Raw genomic sequence first — 25,629 nt, forward strand, 5'->3', positions numbered from 1 at the left:
ATTTCATGGAATTCTGCTCACTGATGCTTAAGCTCTCTTCTTGAGCTTTTGCAGGTAATGTCATTTTTTCAATGTATACAAAATGAAATCAAAACGAGCTTTTTTAGTATTTGCACTGTGTCTGTTAAACTGATGGAATTCATTGACACATGAAATCATGAAGTTGTATGATTTAATGCAGTCCACAAAGACTATTCTGAGTTATTTCTAAATGATTGAAAGATTCTTGGTTATGATTTGTTGTCTGCATCATTTTACATAGCAGGTGTATGAAGTCTGGGTATGTATGAACATCACTGCTGTAGCAAATAGCATAAACAGGTAACCCTGATAGAGGAAAAAATGTTGCCCTTCTCCAGGTGTTGTAAACAGCTGTATGAGCCTTTGGTACCTACCTCTTGAGGAGCAGATCCAACTAACTCTTAAATCAGAATGTAACTAAATCAAGATATCAGTCAACTCCTACAAGAATCTGTGAATTCCTGCAATTCTGGCTCCTTTTTATCGTAAATAAGCCTGCTGTCATATTTTCCAAAGCCAGTTATAACTTCATGTCCTTAACCTTGCAGGGCTGGACAGCCACCCAAAGCTATATCAATTTTCTTCTTTTTGAACTTCCACTATCTAAGGCTGCATAATTTAACTTCCATAGCTGTCTTTTGCAATCAGATGGTCCTGTTCTTTGGGTTAATTAAATGTTTTCTGATAGTGGTAATGAACCCCTGCTCTCTAAGAGCCAGCAGGGTTAATCAAGAAGGAAAAAACTTTGTTTATGAGATCCAGTAGAAGGGAGGAAGATAGTTGGTACTAAATTTGCTATCATAGTGTGCAGATTCATTAGTCTGTGTGAGGTGTTTAGAACCACACAGTCATATCAGAAAAGTTCTGAAATACAGGCTCCCCCAGTAATTTTATTTCCAAGTTAGATTGGGATAATCGGGAGGAAGGTTACCTGTAGTTAGTAGAAGATTGCTTTCAGAAAATTTACATTACATGCTTTTTTCACACTGAAATATAGCTTAAGTGGCAGGATACAGGGAGACTATATCATTGTGCATTGCTCTATTTTAATAATCTGGGAAGTATTTTTCATGCCATCTGTGGTCTGTGACAGACTTTATTCTTACTATTCTTATTATTTCCAAGCATGTGGTGTTTTTATTTGTTTATTGTGTAGGAAGAAATTATTTCAAAACTGAATACAAATGGAACTAAATCCTAACAAAAGATTAAACTATTTACTGGTCCAGAGGCCTTAAGGTATTTGAGGCTAATATAAACAGCATAATGTGAAATAGGAATTTCAGTTTGTGGTAAATCTATCTGTCCCCAGCAGCTTCAGATAAAATAATTCTATCCTTCTTGAGCCCATCAATTTGCTAGTCGGTGGTTCATGTATCAAAGAGCATTCTGTGAAAATATCAATATCATTGGTTAATATAAATGAAATTAATTTTTAAAGCTGGGCTAAAGGTTGACATCTGAAAAATTGCATTACTTTGCAGAAGAGAAATTTCTGTCTTCCAGTGAAATTTCAGGTCATAAGGGCAAGTAATTTTCACAATCTTCAATGGGAACCAGTGAAATATGAACTTCATTGTCACCTAGCCCCAAAGCGATAAGATAAAATGAGCTGATACATCATTTGCTGTGGTTTTATCATCTCCTTCAGTAATTGGAAGAGAAAACATAAGAGTCCTTTACCACCCCCCTCCCCAATCCCTTCACCACCCACACCCAGGCATAAGCCATTTTGCTCTGATCAATACAAAGGTCACAGAGTATTTATTTATTTAATTTTTTTATGCAGGGTAAAACTGTCTGGTGGAACATTAAAGTAATGAATATGTTTAATTGAGTTTGTCACCCATGAAAATGCTGAACAGGATTGTGTAACAGACTGTGCATGCTCACAGGGAGGACTGGTTGGGAGGCTGCTGCTCTTTGCCTATGGATTTCAGTGGCTGATTTTGTAAATATCTGAGATTTAAAGCTAAAATCTTACTTGTTGTTTCTTTGAGAAATCTAAAATAAACCGATAAACAATTGTGATTCATTGAAGAGCATGTTGATATTTAAGATTATTAATAGTCTGATCTAATTCCCTGTTAGTTCAGTTGTACTTGGATGTATTTAAAGAAACAGCAGAGTAAGACCCTTTCACTGTGAATCCTGCAGCCAGGAACTACATAATACCTGGACAGTAGAATCCAAGGATCTTCAGTTGCAAGGCTGAGGTTAAGGTAGAAATCCAGGTTTCTTGTGAATGGAGGGTCAGATTTTGTAGCCTCTGAGTGATGTAATTTTGCCTTCCTGAATAAAAATGATGCCAAATGACACATAATGCTGCTAGAATGTATTTATAAATTTTATGTCTCAACTACAATCAAATTAGAATGTAAATTAAATGCTCTATATTTTTATTCAGTGCTTTGTTGGGTTTTTTTTCTTTGTCTTACATTATAACTTATTTTAAATTATACAAATGTGCATCAGCTTTTTAAATAAGCTATTTAGCTTTTATTTTACTCATGGCAGTTAAGTTGGCTGGCATATTAAAGTAATATAATTATTCAATTACTGTTGCAGTTCTATAACCCATTTGCAGGCTTAATTACTTCTAGCCTATTCACATTTTCAAGATCAATAGTACTTTTCTCTAAAATAAAATATATGATAGCTGATTGGCTTGCTTAACAGGTAAAGCAAAATGTTCATTTAGTCTTCAGTAAAATACTACTTTTCTAATTCAGCAGGCAGCTGTAGTGATGGGTTTTTTTTAACTATTTCATGAAGTCTTTTACAACAGACATTGTTTATGATCAACATTCAAGGAGGGTTTTGAAGAAAAAGTAGGGTGGGGCATTTGTATTAAAAAGTGGAAAATGACAGAGTAGCTTCTGAGTAAATGAACATTTTAATGTTGGGAAATTAGCTGATAATGTGACTGTAAATTGTGAGGAGAGGACTTACGTATATATGATCTTAATTTGTGGTCAGCACTGTGCTACCTGAGTTTTCATGCAACTCTGATTTCAGAATCTCTTCCAAGTAGAATTTAAAGCTGGCTGTTCTTTACTCACTAAGTTCTTGGGGAGTTTCCTGCAGCTGTGCACTGTCGGGGCCATCAGCATGAATACAGGGGCTGGGTACAGGTTTAGACCTTCATTTCTAATACTTGAAGTAAAAGAAGGGACTTCATGCAAAGGTGAAAGTAATTTTGTATTTTTAGTAATGTTGCCATGATGTCTGTTCATCTGGTGTTGCCAAAGTCTGATTACAGAACAGTTTGTCTGATGAGATTTTTGGAACTGTAGAATTTTACAATCGGCTCATTTGTTTGTGTGTTTTTAAATGAAATGGGAAACGGTATAAGTTGTCTTTTCTCCTGTAAGGTGCTCTGTCTTTTGAAACAAATGCAGTGTGCAGTAGATTAAACTTCAATCTGATGTGTTGAATCAACTGAAATTCTGTAAATATTTCTCATGTGGGGAAGGCAGCACTATTTGTGTAGATTAAATTAGATTCTACGCTCTCATTAGTCTCTGCTCCACAAGTTGTTCCAAAACTGGTGGTGACAAAAGGCAGAAGTGAGTTGGTTTTAACCTCGAAATATTGTACAGTAGTATGAAGAAGATAGTTGCTCTTAAATTCTGATTTGAATGTCTGTGTAGTGTGGCTTATGGATGAAAAAAGGCAAATGCAAAAATAGTTTTTGAAAGTTGTAATTCTGATGTCAGAAGTGATAACAGTGACTTAAAAAAACCAAATAGTTTGCCAGGATAAAAATGCTGAATTTATTTTGAAGAACCAGTCCGTTTCTGCAACTAGGAGTTTCTATTAATATTTGCTAGGGAATAAAAGGTTGTGCTGGGTTTTCATAAGGAATACTTAGCGGTGCACATGAAAGAAATGTGTTTGTCTGCTGGACCTTTCATCTGCTCTAGGTGGAGTGATGAGCGGGAGCGGGGGCAATGCTGCAGTTTCCATGGCAACTGGTTCACTGTCGGGCTAGACCTCTGTCTAGGGTGCTGTCAGTGTGCCTGGAGTTTCAGAGAGCACAGTGTCCCAAAGAAGGTCTGCTTCCACCTAATCCAGTTTTAATTGAACTCCAGAGACTTTGAAGTGAGGCTGTGGAGCAGGCAGACCCTGCTCCAGCCCGGAATGAAGGCCTTGCCCGGCCCGGCCTCAGCTGCTTCTGTCTGCAGATGAGCTCTGTTAATGAGTGGTTCAGGGAATGGTTACAGTGGTGGCTGGTGGTGTTTCTGCAGCGCAGTTCCAGTTCCTGCTGTAAATCCTCTCACACTGAATTCGGTAACTTCATCACGGCTCTGCGAGGTGCGCAATGCAAACCACCTCTGCTCTTTTCAAGTTGGTGCTTTTCCTTCCAGTTTTGAGGAGGTTGCAGGCAGCAAGCTCTGGGCCTTGTGCAGGGTTCCCACTCTCGCAGAAAATGCTCACTTCACAGGGTAAAAGTAATAATGATTTAGCATGCTGATTTTACTCACAGAGTACACATAGTAAGTGTTTGAATTCGCCATGCACAGACCGATGGTGACAAACAGGCTGTTGTGTTTTAATTGTTACAGAAAAGTGGAGGTCACCACAGTGCTGTCTGTCTCAAAAAATCAATCATTGCAATTATAAGCTCCAATTTCAAGATCATAAGATGGATAAATACCAGCGAAAAGTACTAAGAGATTTCTGTGCACGAGCACTGCAACTTTGTCTCCTTTGTTACCTCTTTTGATGTTGTGTTCTTAGAGGATATTTATCTGCATGTGACAAAAGCCACGCACAGTGGTTCTGAATAGCACCACAGCATTATACAAATCTGCTAGGTAGTGTGGATGGGTTATGGATGTGCTATGGGAAGTGTCAGCGTGGCCCAAGTCTGTTGGTTCCTCAGTTCCAGAAATGTTTATCCACCACTGATAATCTCTGGTCCTTCCATTACATTTCCGGAATTTTGTACTGGAATAATTATGTAGTTTTTTCCTTCTCTTTCTATGTGTGTGTGTGTGTGTGTGTGCTGGGAGCTAAGTCGACTGTGGCACTTGAATTGAGGTGAAGATGAGGGATTAAGTAAAAAGAAAGAAGGTGTGGGAGATGATTTGCTTTGTACGCTCTCATCTGTGCTATCAGTTTTTGGTTTGCCAGTCTTGTTTGCTTTTAATTCACAAAACTAGTACAGTATTTTATGCTTTACTGTGTAGTGCTTTTATAATGGTGCATTTGCCCCCTGTGCTACAAAAATGCAGTTTTATTTCTCAATATATGCTACATGTGAGGCAAAATCCTCCTTTGTTAAAAACCTGTAAATGATTGGTTTCATTAACAGTCTTTGTTACGTTAAGGGCTTGAATTTCACTTTTTCTTTTTTATACACAATATATTGCTCAAGTGAAATTGTGGTAAGAGTGATGTTAACAAGGATTGCATCTGAGCCTCCTTTTCTATGATGTGTTTCTATGAAGTGCTTTTGTGTTTGCAAAAATTGACAAATCTCAGATTTTCCTTCTCCTATGGTTTGTTAATCTGAGGCAGAGAAGTGTCCAGTTTCTCTGTCCCTTAACAGTTACGTAATTAAGCTTTGAAGCGAAAAGGAAAAAGTTAAGCAACTAAGAAACAAAGTGGCTGAGGACTGAAAATGGGATTAGTTTGAATTGTGAAGGCAGACTAAGCATCTGTGTCTGTCAGATGGGATGACAGGAATTGTAACAAGTTATTTTGACAACCACTTACTCCATAGAGAGATTATGCTGAGTTCATTTGCAGGTTTGTGTTTAACCTTAGCTGACACAATGATACTTAACTTCTTATACAGTCAACCTTTCTAGTTCCAGAATTAATGAATGCTGCCTTAATGATAAACCTAAGGAACATTTTTTTCTTTAAAGACATTTTTTCCTTGCTTATTTGTTACAGGCCTGTTATTACAAGGCTGAAGGGAGTGCAGATACATCTAAATGCTACTAGAAATACATTTCAGAATATGGTTTTATGCTTTGCTGAAGTGCTAAACGTTTAAAAATGTTTTTGAAACTCTGAAACTGTTAAGGAAAATAGACAGTTGTCTTTAAAGGGAAAAAATGCAAGCAAATTTTTAAAACATTTGACATGAGTAGTTGAATTCAGGAGTGCAAAAAATGCATTAGAGATTCATAGCATGATTTGAAGTTCGAGCATATTTTAATTTTACTGCAGGTTTTGCACATAATTGGTAGAATCCATGTTTGTGGGTCAAAGAGTTTCTCTTTTGCAAGGTATTACCTATCCAGCCAAGATACTTAAAACATCCTCTCTGTTTCTCCTAGATTCTGGCATATACAGAAGGGCTCCATGGAAAATGGCTCTTCTCAGAGATTCGATCTATCTTTTCCCGACGTTACCTTTTGCAAAATACAGCACTGGAGATATTCATGGCAAATAGAGGTACGGTGAGCCTAAAGAAATGATGAGTGTGGATGTGGGGACATGTGCATTTTGGATGTTTAGTCATGGATTTGTGTAGGTAGAAGAAGGGCTTGGATTAATTGTCTCATTGTTTAAGTCGGTACGTTTTTGCAGTTTGGTTTCTACTTACAATTTTTTGTTTCAATGAGAAATTATGATCAAGCACGAAAAGTGTGCATTATCAATGCCTCACTTTCATTTATATCCACGTTTATTTGGCATTCTTTGGGGACTCCTGCTTAAGGCATTCCTACCTCTGATCTGTTATGCATGCAGGATTTTTTGTGTCTCCTTGGAGGGTTGATAGTTGTTAGCTGGACACACCAAGAACAACAGAATGAAAGAATTTCACTACTGGATTAGACCAGTGACTATGCCTTCATGCTTTATTTAAAATGCAAAACGTTGTTTTGGTAATGATATTGTCCAACAAAATATTAATCATATGCATGAACACTTGTACTCTCTGAAGTCATCAATGGCCACTGGTGATACCATAATTAGATTGTTAGTTCGATTTTTAGGTCGCTGTTTCATAATTTCACATATTTCAGACAAAATATGAAGGTAGCATTTTGAAGACTATGTTAGAAAATATCTAGAAAGTAAATTAGTAAATGTGTGAACCAGTAAATACATACTTTTTAAGATTAGTTCTTGATAGTCAATCTGTGCATATAGGTTTAATTTCTATTCATAAAGGAAAACAAATGTAGACCTTGTAAGATTTGTTGGAGTGACAACTTCTGTTGAAATTCCTGTTAGTGATATACAAAAGGAGTTCTGGAAATTAAAAAAAAAATATATCTACAGCAACCTGAAAGAAACTTGGCTAATCTGTTGAACACCTGAGCTTAGGGTTGCATTGTATTGGTCAAGAAAGCCTAAAATGTGTAAAATCATGCTGTATTTCAACTCTTGTATTCACAGTGGGAGTCATGTTCAACTTCCCTGACCAAGCAACAGTGAAGAAAGTGGTAAACTGTCTACCTCGGGTTGGTATTGGTACCATCTTTGGACTACCCCAGACCAGGTATTTTAGAATTTGAATTAATTTTATCTGTCAATTCTAAGAGTTCTTTATTTTTCATCAAACCTGCCCACATAGTTTACAGAACATGGAGCAGGAAACCCTTAGGGAGTATCTTGATTGTTACTTTAAATTTTTATTTTCAATAGACTTCTGTACATAGGAATGGGATTAAAACAGTTTGGGATGTTTTCTGTTGTGTTTAGTAGGTGGTTTTTTTTTTTAATCCAGTCCAGGAAAAAAAAAAAATCTCTTGGATTGCAATTATAGCCACTTTGTAAGAACATCAGGATTTTTATTTACAGAAACAAATTATGTATGAAAAATTTTAAAGATACATTGAAGACACAATTGCTCAGTATTTCACATCCATTTGTACTGATCAGTTTGGTTGCAACATAATGGAGGTTATTAAAAGAAGAAATCTGTGACAGTTTTCTTGAATTGTTTACCAATACCTGTAAAAATTTGTTAACTAAAACTATATATAGATTTTTTTTTTTCTCTTAAGTGATGTGGGTTTGGTATTTACAGATGTTTTTGTTATGAACAAAACAGTCTTGGGAATTTTATGATAAACTCTCGTCTGTTTGATTTATCACTCCAAGGAATGACTCTACAGTCTTCTTTCACAAACATTAGGAAATCTGGCATCAAATTCTAAAAGTTTGAGTTATTTATGACTAACTCCCCAACACTGCCCAGAATTTAAATCTCCAGAGGATGGGCTTCATAATGAAATTCTATCATTTTATCATTGTTTTCCTTTGTTCTTGAGGGATTTAAAAAAACCTCTCCTAAAAGATGACTTTATTCTTATGTGAAATTCTAAAAGTATTGTAATTTTCTTATTTAATGATATTCCATCTCTCTAAATCTCCGGTAACATATTTCTGTAATACATCAAGCCATCATGGAGCAGCTGAATTTGCACAGCTGTAAAGGTTTCTGTTGGAAATTTTTCAAATCTTGACATACCCAGCTGTCAGATGCTTTAATTCTTTTATTCTTATTAGATTATAAAACTTTAAAAATGAACTTCAAGTATCCAAGTGGCAGTTTGATCTCCAGAGAAATCTGGCATAGACCTAGTAGAAAGAATATGTACTACTGCCACTAAAATTCAGATATGTAAAACAGGAAGACCCACCAGGTTTTCTCATTATTTTTTTCCAATTTTCTTTGTTTTCAGACGCATTTCTTTGGCTAGTCCACGACAGATCTTCAAAGCTTCCAATATGACCCAGCGATGGCAGCACCGAGAGATTTCCAACTTTGAATACCTGATGTTTCTAAACACTATAGCAGGTATTGCTAATTACTGTACATCCAAATTACTGTAATTACACAGAAAAGGAGTTAGTCATGGCACAGTCTCAACAGCTATGGGGCACAACTAGATTTTGCCCTTTTAATGAGTAATTTTTTCTGTGTATGATTTTGCCCTGAAAAACTTCACAGAAGTCCTCCGAAATAATCTTTATTCATAATTGTATTTATGTTTATGTAAGACTAGAGAGGTATTCATAATGCTGTACTGAGCTGCACTTTAAATCAGAATATCATGACTGTTGTGGGAGGACAGGAACTATATAGACTGTCTACTATTTAGGAAAGTCTCAGAAATAGGAACTTCTTTATCTTTAGTATTCTAAGTTTTAATTTTCATAAGTACTGTCCCCTCTAAATATCACAGATGCAACAAGTTCTCTGTAGGGCTGGGAAATCTCAGCTAGGCAGCAGGGTATTTCTGGAGCCAATAAATGCTACTGTTACGGGATGCATCGTTGGTCTTAAAAAAAGAGTGCAGTGCCTGGATTGCCAGTGCTGCTGTTCTAGGACACCGTTAATCCAAACCCAACCCTAATTTGTATCCATGTACTTTTGTCCTAACCACTCATTCTGTAAATGCTAACCTGTATTTCGTTTAACCCATCTTGCCCCATCAGCTCCTAACCAGATGGGCTTCAGTTTACTAAGTGGAGGCCGATTGTTGGGTCTCATGACAACCCTTTTATTTTCCAACTTACTCTGTCCTCTGAGCAACTTAGAAAATTTCTCAATTTTCAGCTCTTTCCTGTGATATTGACAGTGGTGAAAGGTCTGTTAATTCCCTTTCAGGCTTGGCTCTTGCTAACACGATTGATACAACAAATGCCTGTGCTTGCACTAATTGCGTTTTATACAAATGGTCAGTTTTGGTGGTGCCTGTAATCAGTCATCAAGTCAGAGGTGCCAGGATGCTGGCAGATTTCTAAGAGTAGGGGTCGATCTGCTTGCCTCATTACTGCCAAAGCTGAATGAGGCACATCATGACACTGTTGTCTGTGGCTCTAATGAATGACCCTTTTCAGCTTTAATATAAAATTGAAATAATAAATTGAATTCTTATCTGCTTGGTGTTTGAGGTTAAAAGAAGCAGAAAGATAACATTATGGAAAGAGGGAAAGTTGAGTTGCCCATGATAAGGAGTTAAAAGAAAGATAGTTATCCCAGTGTCATGTAAGTAGCCTTAATCCTCAATAAGAGATAGTGTGCAACACAGCCAACTGATTAGGGAAAAAGACTGACTCTACCATTTAAAAATTCGGCAAACAAAGATGGAAAAATACTGAGTGGTGTAAGAAAACTGGAAGGAGAAAAACTTTGATGGAGATCTAGAAAATGTTTTCTGACAACCTTACAGATTGGATTGTAAAATAATATTCCTGGGGAAGAGGTTAAAACCTCTCCTTGGAGACTTTAAAGACCAGGCTGAACAAAATCTCAAGAACATGCTGATTGAAGATGATATGAATGAATGAGCCTCTGCAACAATATAATAAAAAGAGACAGGATCCTTGTAAAAATGGTGCATTCTAAACTTGGAAACCAGGCTCTGTGGTGTATATGTGTGTATGATACGTGTTTATTCTAATTGAATATTTTGCTTTTACTGGAAGAAGTACATTATTTCCATCTTAGATGCATGAAGGTGTACACAGGAACCTGTATCCAGACCGAATTTTCTGTCCTGGTATATGGAATATGGATATGTTGGCATATCCATAGATGGACAATGGGCAAGGATAAATTCTCCTCAAAATGAATTCTCTAGATGAAACAGTTATTAATTGAAAAATTCTTTAGTCTAAATTCCTGAGCTGCTTCATTCTTCTTTCACATAAAGTATTTAATACAGTATGTAAAAAGAATGCTTTAATTTTTTAGTATCAACAAAAATTGGTGACCCTCCATTTTTTGAAATGTTTCACCTTAAAGAAAAAGAAGACAAGATGGCATAAACAAGGAAAGGAGAAATGCATAGGAAATGAGTGAATTGAACTGTCAATCTTACTGTATGCAAAAGAGTTTACAATTAAAGTGAAGTGGGCTGAAATGTTTTAGATTAAATACTAGCAAATTGTCAACTTTTCCATTATCCTTTCAATAAAGCAACGTAGAATACTGAAATGATAAAAGATCTGAAATAAACTGCAGTTCTTTTGAACAGCTCATAAAGTTATATTGTTGTATCTTTAGAGATTGCTGTTTCAGTTAAATATCACTCTTTATTCACAGTGGGTTTTTTTGTTGTTTGTCAGGTCGAACTTACAATGATTTGAATCAGTACCCCGTCTTCCCTTGGGTTATCACCAACTATGAGTCAGAGGAGTTGGACCTTACACTTCCTAGCAACTTCAGGGATTTGTCAAAGGTATTTGTCATCAAATATACCTTTATATTTTTGTCACAGTAGCTTGCAGTCTTGTAAACATTTTCTGCTGTGTTTAATACATTATTGTTAAATGCATGACCATTAACAGTGGTTCATTTCTATGTGTGTGTACTGATAATAAGGATCAGATTGTGTAAAAATGAATTATTAATGTATTCTTATTGCTTCTGATTGTATCAACTTAATTGTTATTGGAAGGTGCTCTTAGTTGGAACATAGACATTACATTTCATTTCAAATTTTAATGAAGTTAGGAATGCTGAGGCTGTTAAAGATTAAAAATTAGCCTTTTTCTGCTTGGTTGGTTTTATTTTTCTGATGAGAACTCTGCTTTTTTTAGTAGCAAACCCTGTGCTACCATTGTATTTTGAGTACTTTTAAATCACTACCCATATCCCAGTGAGCAGAAACATTATTTTATCACTTCCTCTGTGTGCGCCTTCAGGTATGCTGAAGTAATTTGACTGTCCTTTGTCAGACTGACATTGGCAGGTTTGAACAACTTTTCCAAACAATTCCTTTCTGGCAGAACAGCCTTGTGAGTTTTTTCAGCAGTCCCCCCACCACTGGCAGGTTCGATATACAGCCTGTTTATAGAATGTGATTATTCTCTTGCAATGCTTTCCCAGAAAGGACTATTTCATTTTACAAAGTAGAAGCATCTCTCATTTTCTCTACAAAGACTGGGTGCACTGATCAGCAAGCAGTATCTTTTCCTAAAAGGTAGCTTTTATGGGAAATGATTGGCACGTGGAGCAATGTAGCTAATTAGTAGAAAAGGTAAGGACAGTATTTTAATTATAGCTTTTTAGGTTTTTTTTAAGTCTCATAGAAATTGGTAATTTGCTAGTAAAAAAAATCCCCAGTGGCAGTATGGCAGCTTTAAAAGTTTTTGCTTTCAGTTTGCAATTGGTTAAGCTAAACACAAGTCTGTGAAAATCTCCAGCAATTTGTTTTATTGGTGATTTAGTGTTTTAACCTTATAAAAGTACTGTATAGTCAGCAAATAAATATACAAGTATATATGTGTATATATATTTGAATGTGTATATATATTTGAAGACTATACCGTACCTTTTGTATGTGTATATGTACATAAAGGGATAATGTTTTTAAGTCCAAGTCAGAGATTCTGAGGTACTGTTGTTGTAATATTTCCTAATAGTGTTACTTCATTTGACTAAGTCATTAACTCTAAGGTTTCTTAGAATGTCTGGCTGACGCAGATCCATATTCATGGGTAAACCTGCACATATTTTATATTTTAACAAATCTGTAAAAGGTAAACAGTTATTTATTTTAAAATAATTTTTTCTTGTAGTATCTAATAAATGTTTTTTAATAATCCCCAGGCCAGAAAGTATCTAAAGGTATTTTACAGCTAAAAATATCTATCACCAGCCTAGAGAACTCTTGTGAATTGCACTTAAATGAACACTGAAAACTTGCAAGTAACATCAGCCCTGTGTAGCTCGAGTTAGGACATAAATTAAATGTACTAATCATTAATAAATTCCTGGGTCACGACATGATTTTTGCAACCTCATTTTCCGTTAAATTTTGTTAAATGACACTTCTGCATATAACATTTCATTGCTGAAATAATTCAGGACAAGGAAGAAGATTCTCCAGGTGCTGTACTTCTGAGGGGTCTCCTTTTAATTGTATTTTCATTTCTAATGAGTCAATTCAATCAGCACTGTAGTCCTGGTCTTTCTTCCTTCCTGAAATAGAGCATCTTTTCCTCATTTTAAGTTAGGTACTGCACTTACATCCATTTGAGAGATTGGATAGCAAACCTGCTCTATTTCTATGTGGTTTTTTATGAACTTGACTGGTTATATGGATTTCTCTGTTCATGGAAGTAGTCTTTGAGGAGGATTACTAAAGTGTACTCTCAGTTCTGAGGGAATCTTTCCATTGCTGTTGTTGAGCGAGGACATTACTTAGGTTGCATCTCTGTATTCAACCTTCTCAAGCATTTGCTTGAAAACTGGGAACTTTGAACAGCAAATAATTATTGCATATATATATACAGTGAGAGTCTTTATGCCATACCTGTTTCAAATAAAGTAGTTCAGGTTTTGGGTACTCTTTTGGCATTTCTAGCGGTTTCAACTCCATGTAGTCTAAATGTTAAACTTTGTGTCAGAAGACGAATTTGTGACAAGTATCTGGAAGACCTTGCTAATATCTGCTATGAAAATTTGTGGACGTCATGCACATTGTGATATTTTCGTTGTAGCACTGTTATCTTGGGGATACCGCTTCCAACACGTGCTAATTAGGTATTGTAGCATGTCTATACTTTTGCAGTGCTAAAGTTTTTTAAATATTCAAAGATATTTCACTTCAATGTCTACATGGTTTTAACAGTCATTTATTTCCTTTCCTTATGCATGCCCAGAAACTCATCACAATTTAGTGCTCCCACTGTGCAAGGAAAAGGAAAACTTTGATTTTGATTGGGCAGAAAGGAAGTCAGGTCAATATTTTTGGTTTTTTTGGTGCCTAAGACAATGAAGAATTTACTTTTTAAAAATTCTTCAGAAAGTGCAAGTTACATGTCAACTCTAAGTAACAGTTTTTTTAATGTGTCAGCTAAAGTCCACAGTTAGTACAGATTTAAAGAACTGCAGAGTGTAGGTTAAACCAACACTTTATTTAAGCAGCTTCTTAGGGCACTGTTTTGAACATCAGTCACACTATGATAAACCAAAGCAACTGAAATGGATTGTGGTTAATATTACTGTCAGCCTGACGAATGCTCCTGACAAATGCCAGGAGTGCACTGCCAGCCTGTTACCCTGCTTTGACTCAAGTGTTTATTCCTGAAGAGGTGACTATGGCTTGGAAAGAGTATTACATATTATATTTATAGCGGTATATATTTTATTTATACAACAGGCACAGTTTCCCACCAGAACATGTGGCTTTTTCTGCATTACTTATGTTATTCATAAGCACATTCTTTTCCTTATTCAGTGGAAGCAATAAATTGCATTGTGTTTCTCAACTTGGGTAAGGAAAGAAAATAGAAGTAAAAATACGTGGCAAATACTGAGATATGGAAGCATGATTTTATACTCTCAAAAGTTGGTTACTTCTTGTCCTTGCCATATGCAAGGAGCTGTTGATAATTTTCCTTTCGTAAGGCACAACATTTCTGTGAGATCATAAACTGACACTACTGGAAGAAGAAATTTATGCTACTCTTAAATCTTCTTTTCTCTGCACTATAGCTACATGTGTACGTAATAATATTTTTATTCATATTTTTATCTATTCTATGCAATATTTGCTAAATCATCATCAATTTTATAGGGGCTGTTATATATGTAATGACTTCTTTTCCAGTCAAGTGTAGAAAAACAACAAATAGCTCTCAGCTTCAGTGAAGTGAGATGTTTAATTGGTATGTGGGAGGCACTAATATAAAATACACTTTGACAGAAGAGCAGTAATAGATTTTTTTACTATGAGAAATTAGAGTAGTTATGTTGTTCTGATGTCAACTGTACTGTTGGGTGTTCTTCAGCATGCCAGCCTGAATTCTGTTGCAGGGTGCCCTTTTCAGGAGCACAAATTCACTGCGTATAAAACTTGTGCTTCATATTTTTCCTTCTGTGGAAGCAGAGTGGGATGGGCATGAAATTTCCTTAGTTATTTGCCTCTTGGCAAAGAGATGGAAACTAAGATATGGTTGGATGTGAACCTATTAGAGTTTTGCAAAGTTTTAAAAGAAATCTTTTTGGCCAGAGGGGCATTAAACCTGTACAGATACTCTGTGAACCTGTGCTTTCATGTAGGAAATGTAAATTAAATTTTATTCAGCTCATGCTCTGACACAAAAGGAGTGCAGTTAAGACTGATAAACTCAGCAGGACTCAGTGTCCTTCTAAGCATAAAAAGTGTGTTCAAAAATTGGACATTAAAGGGGGATGAGAGGAACAGTGTGAGAAATAACAGGAGTGGGTGCAATGACAATGACTTACTTTGATAGGCAATTACATCTGGAATTTAGGCACTAACACTTTTGAAGCTTGGCGTTGCTGGGCTCAGCACCTGTCCTGGCTACCTTGTCACTGATATTTCAGGTAGGAAATTTGTCATCTGTATCGGTGACAAAAGATATCACTTAGTTAAAAAGTATTCCAAAGTTAGACAGGGCAACCTCAGAAGGAAGGTACAAATATTCTTCCTTTCAGGGCGCTTCATGTGAATGCCTGCTTAAAACAGGACATAAAATATTTCAAGCTTTGTATCAGAATCTGTGGTACTTATGAGAAGGTCCATTATATTTCCTAGAATTTTGGATATCTCAAGAAACAATGTTAGAGGCATTAAGTCCAGCCTGAATGATACCTGAGATATCACTGATAACTGAAAAGGAGACACATTTTCCATTATTCATTTTATATTCTGTTACGGATTTTGATATTTTTAGTATAAGGTGTATTTATCAGATGCTCTCCATTTTCAGATAACAAGTTTTCATGCTTTTTTTTGTGAAACAGAAGTTGCTTCTTGGAGGAGAGGAGCACTCCATCCTCTCTAACATGTAGGTTGACAGACCTAAACATTTGACATAACCACGTTGGGAGAAACTTTTAGGAGAAGGGATGCATACAAACAGGAAGTACTTCAAGCAGAACCTTTCTTGTGATGGTTCCATTTAGGAAACCATAAAAGAGCAAAGTCTGCCTGGGAGAACAAAGACCCTTGTTGCCTGATCTGGTTTCTTTAATCCACAGAGAGCTGAAAAGGGAAGGTGGGAAGAGAATTGTAAAGACCCTCTTTGAAGGAAGCTGTGCAAGATCATCAAGTTCACATCTCTTGACAGTGCTAGAACTTTAGGACTGTTATGGGCTTTCTTTGTTTAGATTGAATAATCTGTTTTGTAACTAGAAACAGTACAAACTAAAGCGTTGAGTAGTCTGTTATATTCCCATGGAAGTTTTGACTTAATAACGTCATTTTTTCCCAGTTCTAAATGGGGAAAAGTGATTTTGTGAGGCTCTCAAATGCTGGTGATACTCAGACAGATGCTGTCATGGATGAGCAATAAAATGGGTCAGTTATCCTTTCTGACAGCTGAGCCAATGTGTTGTATCATTTCCGGAAGCACACTTGCCAAAATTGGGAGATAAAGCTGCAAAGGCCCCCATGGGTCTGTGGCTGGTGTGCCACAGCCCTCTGTCTCTCTGTCCCTCTGTCCCTCCGTCCCTCCATCCCTCTGTCCCCAGCCCTTGTCTGCAGCACCACGGTCAGGGATTCTCCAAAAGAGAGCCTCGTCCCTGCCAGCTTCGGCGCCTGGGGTTCAGCACCACGGCCAGGGACATCCCGAGACTATTTCGGGGAAAAAGGCAGGGACACAGCTCGGAGGAAGACCGATTTGTTTAAGTTAAGTAGCTGTTGGATTGTTAAGGCCGACTTAGACATGGTCCTTAGAGAGGCTCAACTGTTTGGATTTTACTGTCAATTTCTTCTTTCGCTTTAAGGACAAAGATTTTTGAGTTGATATGTTGATTTGAGCTTCATGCAGCATCTATCTCAGGACCTTTTTTATAATAAACGTGATTTCCATATATTTTGTAACAAACATGTGATTTCCATAGTGGTTTGTTTCTCCACAACTGCTGTGGAGACCTAGTGAGGCTGAAGCTTGACCAAAATGTGTCTCTGAGATGATTTATCAAAACATACTGTCTGAAATCCTACTCTTTTTAAAATCCTACTTTTTAAAAAAAAAGTTCTGGTAATTTATGTTGCTCTATGACAGTGTCATAACCATCCTTTTATAGCATCACCTTTGGATTTTTTTCCTTGTCTTTAGCTGGTTGTTCTCTGTGTCACAACACCTCCAAAGAACATGACAAGAGGATGATAGAATGCATCTCATTGCCATTCTTACTTTCTCTTTCATGTTCTCTTCTCTTCTCTTCCCACAAGAGGCTTATTTTTTGAAGTCACAAGAGGCATACTATTTGTGCATCAGATGCATATATCAGTTTCTAGGATCACTTGGCTATCTTCAAGCAATCTTTTTTAGAAATTTTAGGGTTTTTTTTAATTTATTGAGGTATTAGGGCAAAAGCCAAGTTTACAGGATCAAAAAGAATAATTTTGGTAATAAGCCTAATCATCTTAATTTTGCTTTGCCTCTAGGAGGTGTATTGTTTGGAATGTAGAAATTCTCAAAGATACGAAAAACCATAGCTCAAAATTAACCGTGGATGTTCAAAATGATGTTTTAAGTTTGTATCTGCTGTTATTGTCCATCTTGCTCTTGTTTCAGTTTTAGGTGCCCTGAACATATGTCATCTTCTAATTGGAAATGAGCTGAGAGATCAGTTTTTTAAATGATCACAAACGATCACAAGAAACCATAGGGCACATGTCTGGTCATAAAATTTGCTAGAAATCAAAGTAAAGTAATTTCACACACATGTCTTGGGCCATAGGCATTTTAAATGTGTGTTTTCTGTCTTCCTAATATAAAGTGAATGTTATTCTCTTGATACAGTGTCTCTTCCTTTTTATAGTCATACATTTGTACTCAGCAGATTATAGATTGCTACAGCACACATCTGTGTAACTCACATTTCTGAACAAGCATGATGGTGGTTAAGTTGAAGATTGCACTGATATGGGAAATGAATATGGGATTTTCCTCACCTAACTGGAGCTGTCTAAAACTGAGTTGGTCAAACTCCTAGTAGCAGGAGGCCTCTTGGGGTCAAACAACAATCCAGGTTTAAAAATAGTGGTCAGAAAATGAGATAAAGGTAAAATAAAAATCTTTGTTTAAGGAGCAGTTTATGGTGGTTCTCAGGCTGTGGACTTACTTTGATGTACACATCAGATAATCTTTCTAAAACTCAAACATCAACATATAAAAATGTAGATCAAATGAGGGAAATCAATAAAAAAAAGATTACTAAGCAAAGATGATATGATCCTAAAAGCTTGAGGTGAATAGTTTAACAAGATTAATTAAAATAATTTACATATCATATCCAGCCAGTCACTTGAAGCTGCATCAGAATCAGAAACACAAGGTTAATTTCCAAAGTGGGCTGGTCACTGACATTCCAGAAGTCTGTTTGGTACTTTATACTGTTCAGCATGGATGCTAATCCGAAAAAGAGCGTCAAAAGGGAGCTGATAAAACTTTCTGACAGTGCTCATCTGTTGATGGTATTGAAGGTGATGGCTGACTAACCTTATGAAATAGGGAATAAGATGATGGATGAATTCATGTTAGGAGCAAAGCAATGCATGTGTGAAACAAGATACATTGATGGGGTCTTAGCTGACTACTTATATTCAGGATTGATATAATCTGATTGGAATAGTTTTATGAAACTGTACAGATTACAATAAAAAAATACTTATACATTCCCTTTCTAGCCTTCTGCTGCTCTTTTTCTCAGGCTTACATATGATACAGAATAACATATATTTTGTGTGCCTTGACAGAAACCTGCATAAAATGCAAATTTGTATCAGCTTTTGGCTTGAGGTCCTGTGCTCCTAGTACAAACAAAAAGGGTTATGTTTTTAGTTCTGATTGTCTTAAGTGGATCTGCTGTTAGGTACAATGGCTGCTGTTTTCTGTGGTGTGATGTGTTGGCAGAGGAACATGGTCTGTGAAAGGAAGGCAGACAGAGAATGTTTTCATCTCCTGCTATGACTCAAATGTGTGTGGCTTCTCACTTAATCCTGTTTCTCAAAATCCATAAAAGGATTTTTTATTTGTTTTTTTAGCAAGTGAATAACAGTGCAGGGTTTTCTTTCACTTGGCAGGTTAAGTCATGGAGAGTACATGCAAATGTTTGCTTCTGGCTGGCAGGGTTATTTTCTAAGTAAGGCCATACCCTCCTCACTGCCTGCAAGCAGCTGGATTTCCCTCATGATTCCCAGGGACCTGCAGCTTCCTTTCTCCCTGACCTCTTGGAAATGTACAACACATAACAACTGTCTTCAGTTTGGCTTCCCAGCAGTATTAGGGTATAATACCTCAGGTATGCAGTGTGTGACACATTCAGTTGTGCTGAACAATTTATTAAACCTTACTGTGCTTCATTAGTGTGTGCTAAATTAGTTTGCAGTTCAGCAGTGCATTGTTTTGCAATCTGCTACAGGTGCTTGGAGTAGCATTTGATATTATAGTTAGTAATACAAAGGCATGGAGATTTTTCTTCTAAATTCAAATTCCTCCAAGATTTTAGGTGACCTGAGGCAAATCCTGTCATTGAGGTACTGCTAAAACATCACTAATATTGCATAATAGGGTTTTTTAATTCATTTTTTCTGCTTAACATTAGCTTATGACCCATATCTTTTAACTGTGAACTTTGGGAATCTTCTGTCTTTTGCACCATTAGGTATTATTTATATTGACATGTTCAGACATTCTAGTTATTAGACCATCTTTAGATCAGTTTTTCCTCACTGTTCCTGCTGTCTCAAAGGAATATGCGTGCTCTTAAAAACATCTGAAATATAAACCATATGTACAAATACTTTTAATTTGCATGCACAAGACTATTTTCTGCCCATACTCCAGCCCTTTATTGAATTCTCAGTTTCTTGAGACTAGAAATTGAAGTATTTAAAAAAATTTTTAGAGCAGAATGTGATCATGTGTTTATATCAAAACAGGTAGACTACACTCACTAATATTCTTAATTATTGCAGTTTCAATTCAAAGGTGTTCAACCGTGGGATTCCTTATTTCACTAAGAAAGCACATGAAATTCAAGTAGCTGTTTGTGTTAAGTGGCTAAAATACAATTTAAAATTAATAATAAAAAATAGCATATCAGTTCAGAATTACTGTGTATCACTGAAATGCTTCCTGGGGAAGAATAAAAAGGTTCTGTCAAGGTCTCTCCCCTTGGCTTCAGATAAATTTTGGCATCCAAATTCATAGTTCCCCCTCCTAGCCTAGCTGATGTAGGTTTTGGGGGGCATCTGCTGTGAAACCGGTGGTTTTTTTGTGAATGAATTGGTAAGGACTGTTTTTCTCCTTGATAAATTGTTTTCATTTTTTAAATCTTACAGCTCAAGGGCACTTTGGGTGATCAGTGAGGGCAGTTCAAACAGTTCAGCAGATAACTGTGTTTGTTGTTTTCTTTGGGAGACAGTTCCTTAACAAATTTGAGTTAGATATGCACTAAAGGTAAGATGCCCTCTAAAGAAGATGGGACCTAATTTTTAAGAAAACCGTAGCCAGTTGTGTGAAGGAAGAATGGTGAGGCCCAGCAGTGAGTGACAATAGGTTGAGAGAGGGGAATAGCATTTTTTGACTCTTCTCAAACCCAAAAATGACAGGTGAGAGAGTAATGATCTGCACTAGATTACTTTATTCCCAGATATTTCCCAGTTAACCTAAGTGAATAAAGTTTGGGTCTAGTTAAACCCTTGCATCTTGTTTCTGTATCTCTGTTTGGGAAAAAGAAGTTTTACTCAGTGATCAGGACGTCCCACTGCCAATAATACAAGTATTGGCTAGTTCAGGGAGTTAATTATGTGTTGGTGATACATAAAGTAACTAAACAAGGTTTGAGTGCAGCAGGGATTCCAGCACTTGGCATGTTTATGGAGGTGAGAAAACTAACACTGGAACACTGAACACGTGTCAGTTCTCCGAATGTCAGAATACATTGATAGGTGGGCAAGCAGCAGAGAAATCTTAGGGGTGGAAGAAATGCCTCAAAATGGAAGACCTGAAGAGCTCAATTTCTTATGTTTATTAGGAAGTCTAATTATAGTTTGTAAGTATCTTTATATTCAGAATATACTGGGTAAGTAGAGACTCTGTGATGTGTCAGAGAGAAGCTTAATAAGATCTATTTGATAACACACCAGTAAATTCATAACCAAACTGAAATAGATATATTTTTTAGAATGAGGGTAAGAATTATCAGAAGAAAAAGCTTCCAAGAAAAGTAGCAGATTGTCCATGTACTCAGGAGTCAGATGTCTTTCTGGAAAGCAAGTTGGCCAGATACAGCTCGTGCTGTAATCAAGTTTAAATAGTTGGGCTCAAAATCATGTAATGCAAAGGCATTTAACCTCTTGTCACACAAGCTCAAGGCTAGATGAGATGACCTAAGGGTCCCCCATGTCCTTTAGGCCCAATATGAAAAGTATCAATAATGAAAACCAGATAGTTATCTTGAAAATAAGATGTATGGGAAACAAACATCATACTTGGCAAGGATGCTACCAAACATGATTCCATAATACAGATAATGGTATTCACAGAAATACAAATACCTGGTTGTATGTAGATAAGAAAACAGTGTAAGAAATCACAAGGAAAATCAACTTTTCTTTTTTTCCCTCTTGAATAAAAAGTGCCTCTTTTTAAATGTAGAACTATAGATAATCATATTGTAATTCTTTCTTTGTAAGACCCCAGTCTGTTTATTTAAGCCCATTAGCAATTTTTCAAAATACTTATATACTTGAATGTGAGTCATTCAAGTATTTGAGTCCAGGAGAGATTCTGCCCTCTAAAGAGGAGCAGTGAACATTCTGCTTTCTTCTGTTGGATGCAACAGGGCCTCTTCTGGAAACAGAGGCAAGATGGGTTACTGTTCCAATGTCTGGCACAGAGTAAGAACTAACAAATAAAACTGTACACTGTAGTGTCTGGACATATTTGACAGCAGTAGATGATAAGAGTCAGTGTGTTTTCTCAGTTATTTTTCAGCAAACCATTTTTCTTTGTTATGTTTCAAAGGAAGCAAGCAAGCTTGGTCCAAAGACTGAGATTTACTATATTTAGTTCTTGGTAAAAATGTGAAGTTGTTTATTTTGAGGTATTCCTATATTTGAGAGTACTTGAAAAAATAATATCAAATGAGTTGTTTTGTTTTAAGAATGGCTTGTAACTTTCATAATTGTAGCACGTGTTGTTACAACAACCACTTTGGGCCAAAAACCAGGTGATCGTGCCTTGGAAAAAGTGAAAACAGAAACTGCCTTACCCCAATTCTTGCCCCAGTTTGGATTCTCTTTTTGAAGGAACAATGACTTGAAAACCACACACATCATTGATTTTTTAATAAGATTTGAAAACTTAGCAGTCATGAGTGATTTCTTTCTTCATTTTTACTCCTGGAATCTCATCCATTGTTTTTGCTCATTGGAATTTTTCTCTCTCTACTTTTTCATTTTTCCCTCTCCATCTAAATAAACATTTTTTTATTGGTGAACTAATACCTAATTTTCCTCTGGGAAAAGAGGTGCTGCAAATAAAATACATTCTGGAATTTCAGGAGATGAAAGCTTTTCAGCTCAGTCTTCCTTAGAGGTCTGCAGCTATAGGGAAGCTGTGTTGAGTAATGTAAATTTGTGGTCTCACAGCTACATCTAGCACAGCTTAGTTTGGAGTTCCTCTTTTTCCCTTGGCACTTACCCACAGGGAAGGGAATACAGTATGTAATTATGATTCCCTGTTAATTCTGCGATATGAAATAACTGAGAAATTTCAATTAATTTCTTTCTTTTTTTTTTTTTTTCTTTATTCTGTAGTTAACTGTGCCCAGTGCAGTGTAACACAGTAGAATCACCTCATCCTTAGAAGCAGTTGTCAGAAAAATATGGGCCTGCCTGGTAGAATGTATTAGCCCAATACATTGTCTCCATTTTATTATGAAGCTGCTGGGGAAGCTGTGATATACAGCACTGTCATTACAGATCTATTGTTAGAAGGGCTCTACAGTCTTCTGTGCACTGCCATTAATTTATAGCAGTAAACAATATGTAGCCCTCCAACTGCAGCAAAGCAGAATCTTTTAATGAGGTGGATGTTATTACCACAATAAATCAGTGCATTCGTGTAATGTATAATTCAATGTGTGTATTCCCACTGTAACTTCTCTGAGTAAGCTGATAGTGTATCATTGTCAGTGCACAGCTCCACAGTTCTTTTTTTTTTTTTTTTCCCCCCTAAGCTTTTTTCATTTGGGGACTTTTTTTATTCACTTGCAAATAAATGTGACATGTCTTGATAGTTGTCCTGTTTCAGGCTTCAGAAACCAACTGTAACAATAACAGCTAAAATCAATACTGTGGATTCTGGCTATATAGATCTCTGCATGATACCTTTTTTTATTTTTATTTTTTGAAAAGAGAATGAAATCAATTCTAATTGGGTTTAGCTTTATATTCAAGGAATGTAATTCTATAACTATTGATTTGGGCTATACTCATTTGGAGAGTAATAATAGAGGCAGATAAAGAGAATACATAAAATGTAACAGAACCATACAGCACAACACTGTTCCTATTTTTAATTTATATAATTTGTCTACCAATGACCTTCTTTCTTCTTTTTCTCCCAGAAGCATATCTGAGCTTTTAGGGAAAATCAGTGCAGATGGAGATTCCAAAATGGTTCCTCTAACAAAGAGACTTCTTGGAGTCAGTTTCATACTTCCCTGGAATAAATTTGCTAAATCGGATAAAAATCCTTTTATACAGGAACAACTCCTTTTAAAGGGTTATATTTCAAATTAGTGAACTGCAAAAATAGTAATTAACCTAAGATGTTTTTCTTTATCCTACTGCAATGTGAAAGCTGCTCTAAGTAAAAAATGTAAGATTAGATTTTAGGTCAGTCAAAGATCTGATCTGTTCTAGCAGAGAAAATACTTTGAAGCTTGTATGCCAAATTTCACATGAGCTGCAAAGAAGCAGTTATTTGAATAATCATCATCTCAATAGCAGATGTAGTTTTTCACTTGAACTCTGCTTGAATTCAGGATTAGGTTACTGATACTTTTGTTCAAGGACCTTTAGTTTTTCCTCACCTTGTAGTGTGTTCTTAAGTATATTTATTCTTGGAGAAAGGAGATGTTGTTTCATGTTTATTCTTTGCTTGTACTTGAATGCACCCATTGTCTGTACAGATGAACATAATTTACATTAATAACATACTAAAAGTGTGCTCAATCTGTATACAAAATTTTATTGCATATGTATTTTGCATATATATCCAAAGATATTTTAGAACTCTTGCAGCAGGAATTACTCTTACTAAATTCGCTTTTGGGTTTCTCAGTAATTTGTGTGATCTATACTCATCTTCTTTCAAATCATTTATGTAAAAGTCTGCTGAGGAAATACACAGCTCTAGATAACAAAATATTATGTTTCCTACTTTTAAATAAGTCCCTGGGTGTTTATATTCTAGGTAAGCCCTGAACAAAGAATGATAGCATTGGTGAAAGTGTGATAGACATTTTTAGTCATACATATGTTGTTTCTTTTATATCAACGTTTTTATATAGAAATTCTGGTCTTTCATTTGTCTGTTTCAAAGGTGAAAATTCTATGAATTAAGTAAAACTTGGCTTGAGGTGGTAAATAGAAAGCATAGGAGCAAGAATAGTAGTATCAAAATTCCAAGTCCGCTGTTAATATTCTACCACCCCATCAATCGCTACTTTTTTCTCCAAAAAAAATATCCAAAAACAATGCTTCTCAATGTTGCTATTTGCTTAATAGTGTATTCAACATGCACACATATCCACAGGCACCCAAGTTAAACAACCCTTTGTCCCAGACATTCCACTGTGAATTGGATGGAGTCAGTGACTCGAATCAGCAGTAAATGAAGCCTGTATTAATGCTGAAGAGATTTTTCCAAGCAGCCATGTGTTTGTGCATGGAATCCTGGTTCCAAGTACACTGATCTCCTCGGGTGCTTACAGAAAAACCAACGTCTGCTTTTGCAAAGCACCCAGCCCCGTCTTCTCCGTGCATGCCAGTAATTCTGGTTACCAAAAAGAGCAAGGGCAGTATGATGTGATAGTATTCATGTTAATTTTATTTGCTTAAGGAGTTTATTTTTACCAATCTTGCAGCCCATTGGAGCTTTGAACCCAAAGAGAGCAGCGTTCTTTGCTGAGAGATATGAGTCATGGGAAGACGATCAGGTCCCAAAATTTCACTACGGCACCCATTATTCAACAGCAAGTTTTGCACTCACGTGGTTGTTAAGGATTGTAAGTATATCTTTTAAAAATGCTTTTCCTTTAAGTGATAATGAAAGCAACAAATATCTAAACTAAAACTGAATGGTATATAAGAGTACTGAAATTTTCTAGTAATTGTAATCAGTAGTGTAGGAGAAATGTGCTCCAAAGTTCAAGCAGAAAGTTTTCATTTTTATGGTACAGCCTTTTCAAATCAGTAAAGCTTTTACTCCTTAAAAGTTGCTTTTAAGTGTACATACTTCTTTAAACATGGTTAACTTTCCTTCCTTGCGTATTTTCTGACTGGACCAAGTACCAAGCATTTGTGGTTCTTAATTAATGTATTTAATTTTCTCCTCCTAATGAGTGTGAGTTGGTTTCTGATGGTCATGAAGTTCTGTGGTGTAAATAATTAATTTTAAAAAATC

General features: G+C 36.1%; 1 protein-coding gene across 4 annotated transcripts in view; it reads left to right on the forward strand.

The window, feature by feature from the left end:
- The window catches only part of LRBA (LPS responsive beige-like anchor protein), a 372,381-nt gene that overhangs the window by 245,137 nt on the left and 101,615 nt on the right, over positions 1-25,629 (forward strand). For all 4 annotated transcript variants that reach the window (XM_082282111.1, XM_082282108.1, XM_082282110.1 and 1 more), the window contains 5 exons: positions 6,318-6,435; positions 7,387-7,489; positions 8,679-8,794; positions 11,071-11,183; positions 25,091-25,231. In XM_082282111.1, coding sequence (XP_082138237.1) covers positions 6,318-6,435; positions 7,387-7,489; positions 8,679-8,794; positions 11,071-11,183; positions 25,091-25,231 — 591 coding nt within the window. The remainder of the gene's footprint in view (positions 1-6,317; positions 6,436-7,386; positions 7,490-8,678; positions 8,795-11,070; positions 11,184-25,090; positions 25,232-25,629) is intronic.

Source organism: Coloeus monedula (assembly GCF_965178545.1).
Source record: "Coloeus monedula genome assembly, chromosome: 5".
NCBI classification, from domain to species: Eukaryota; Metazoa; Chordata; class Aves; order Passeriformes; family Corvidae; genus Coloeus; species Coloeus monedula.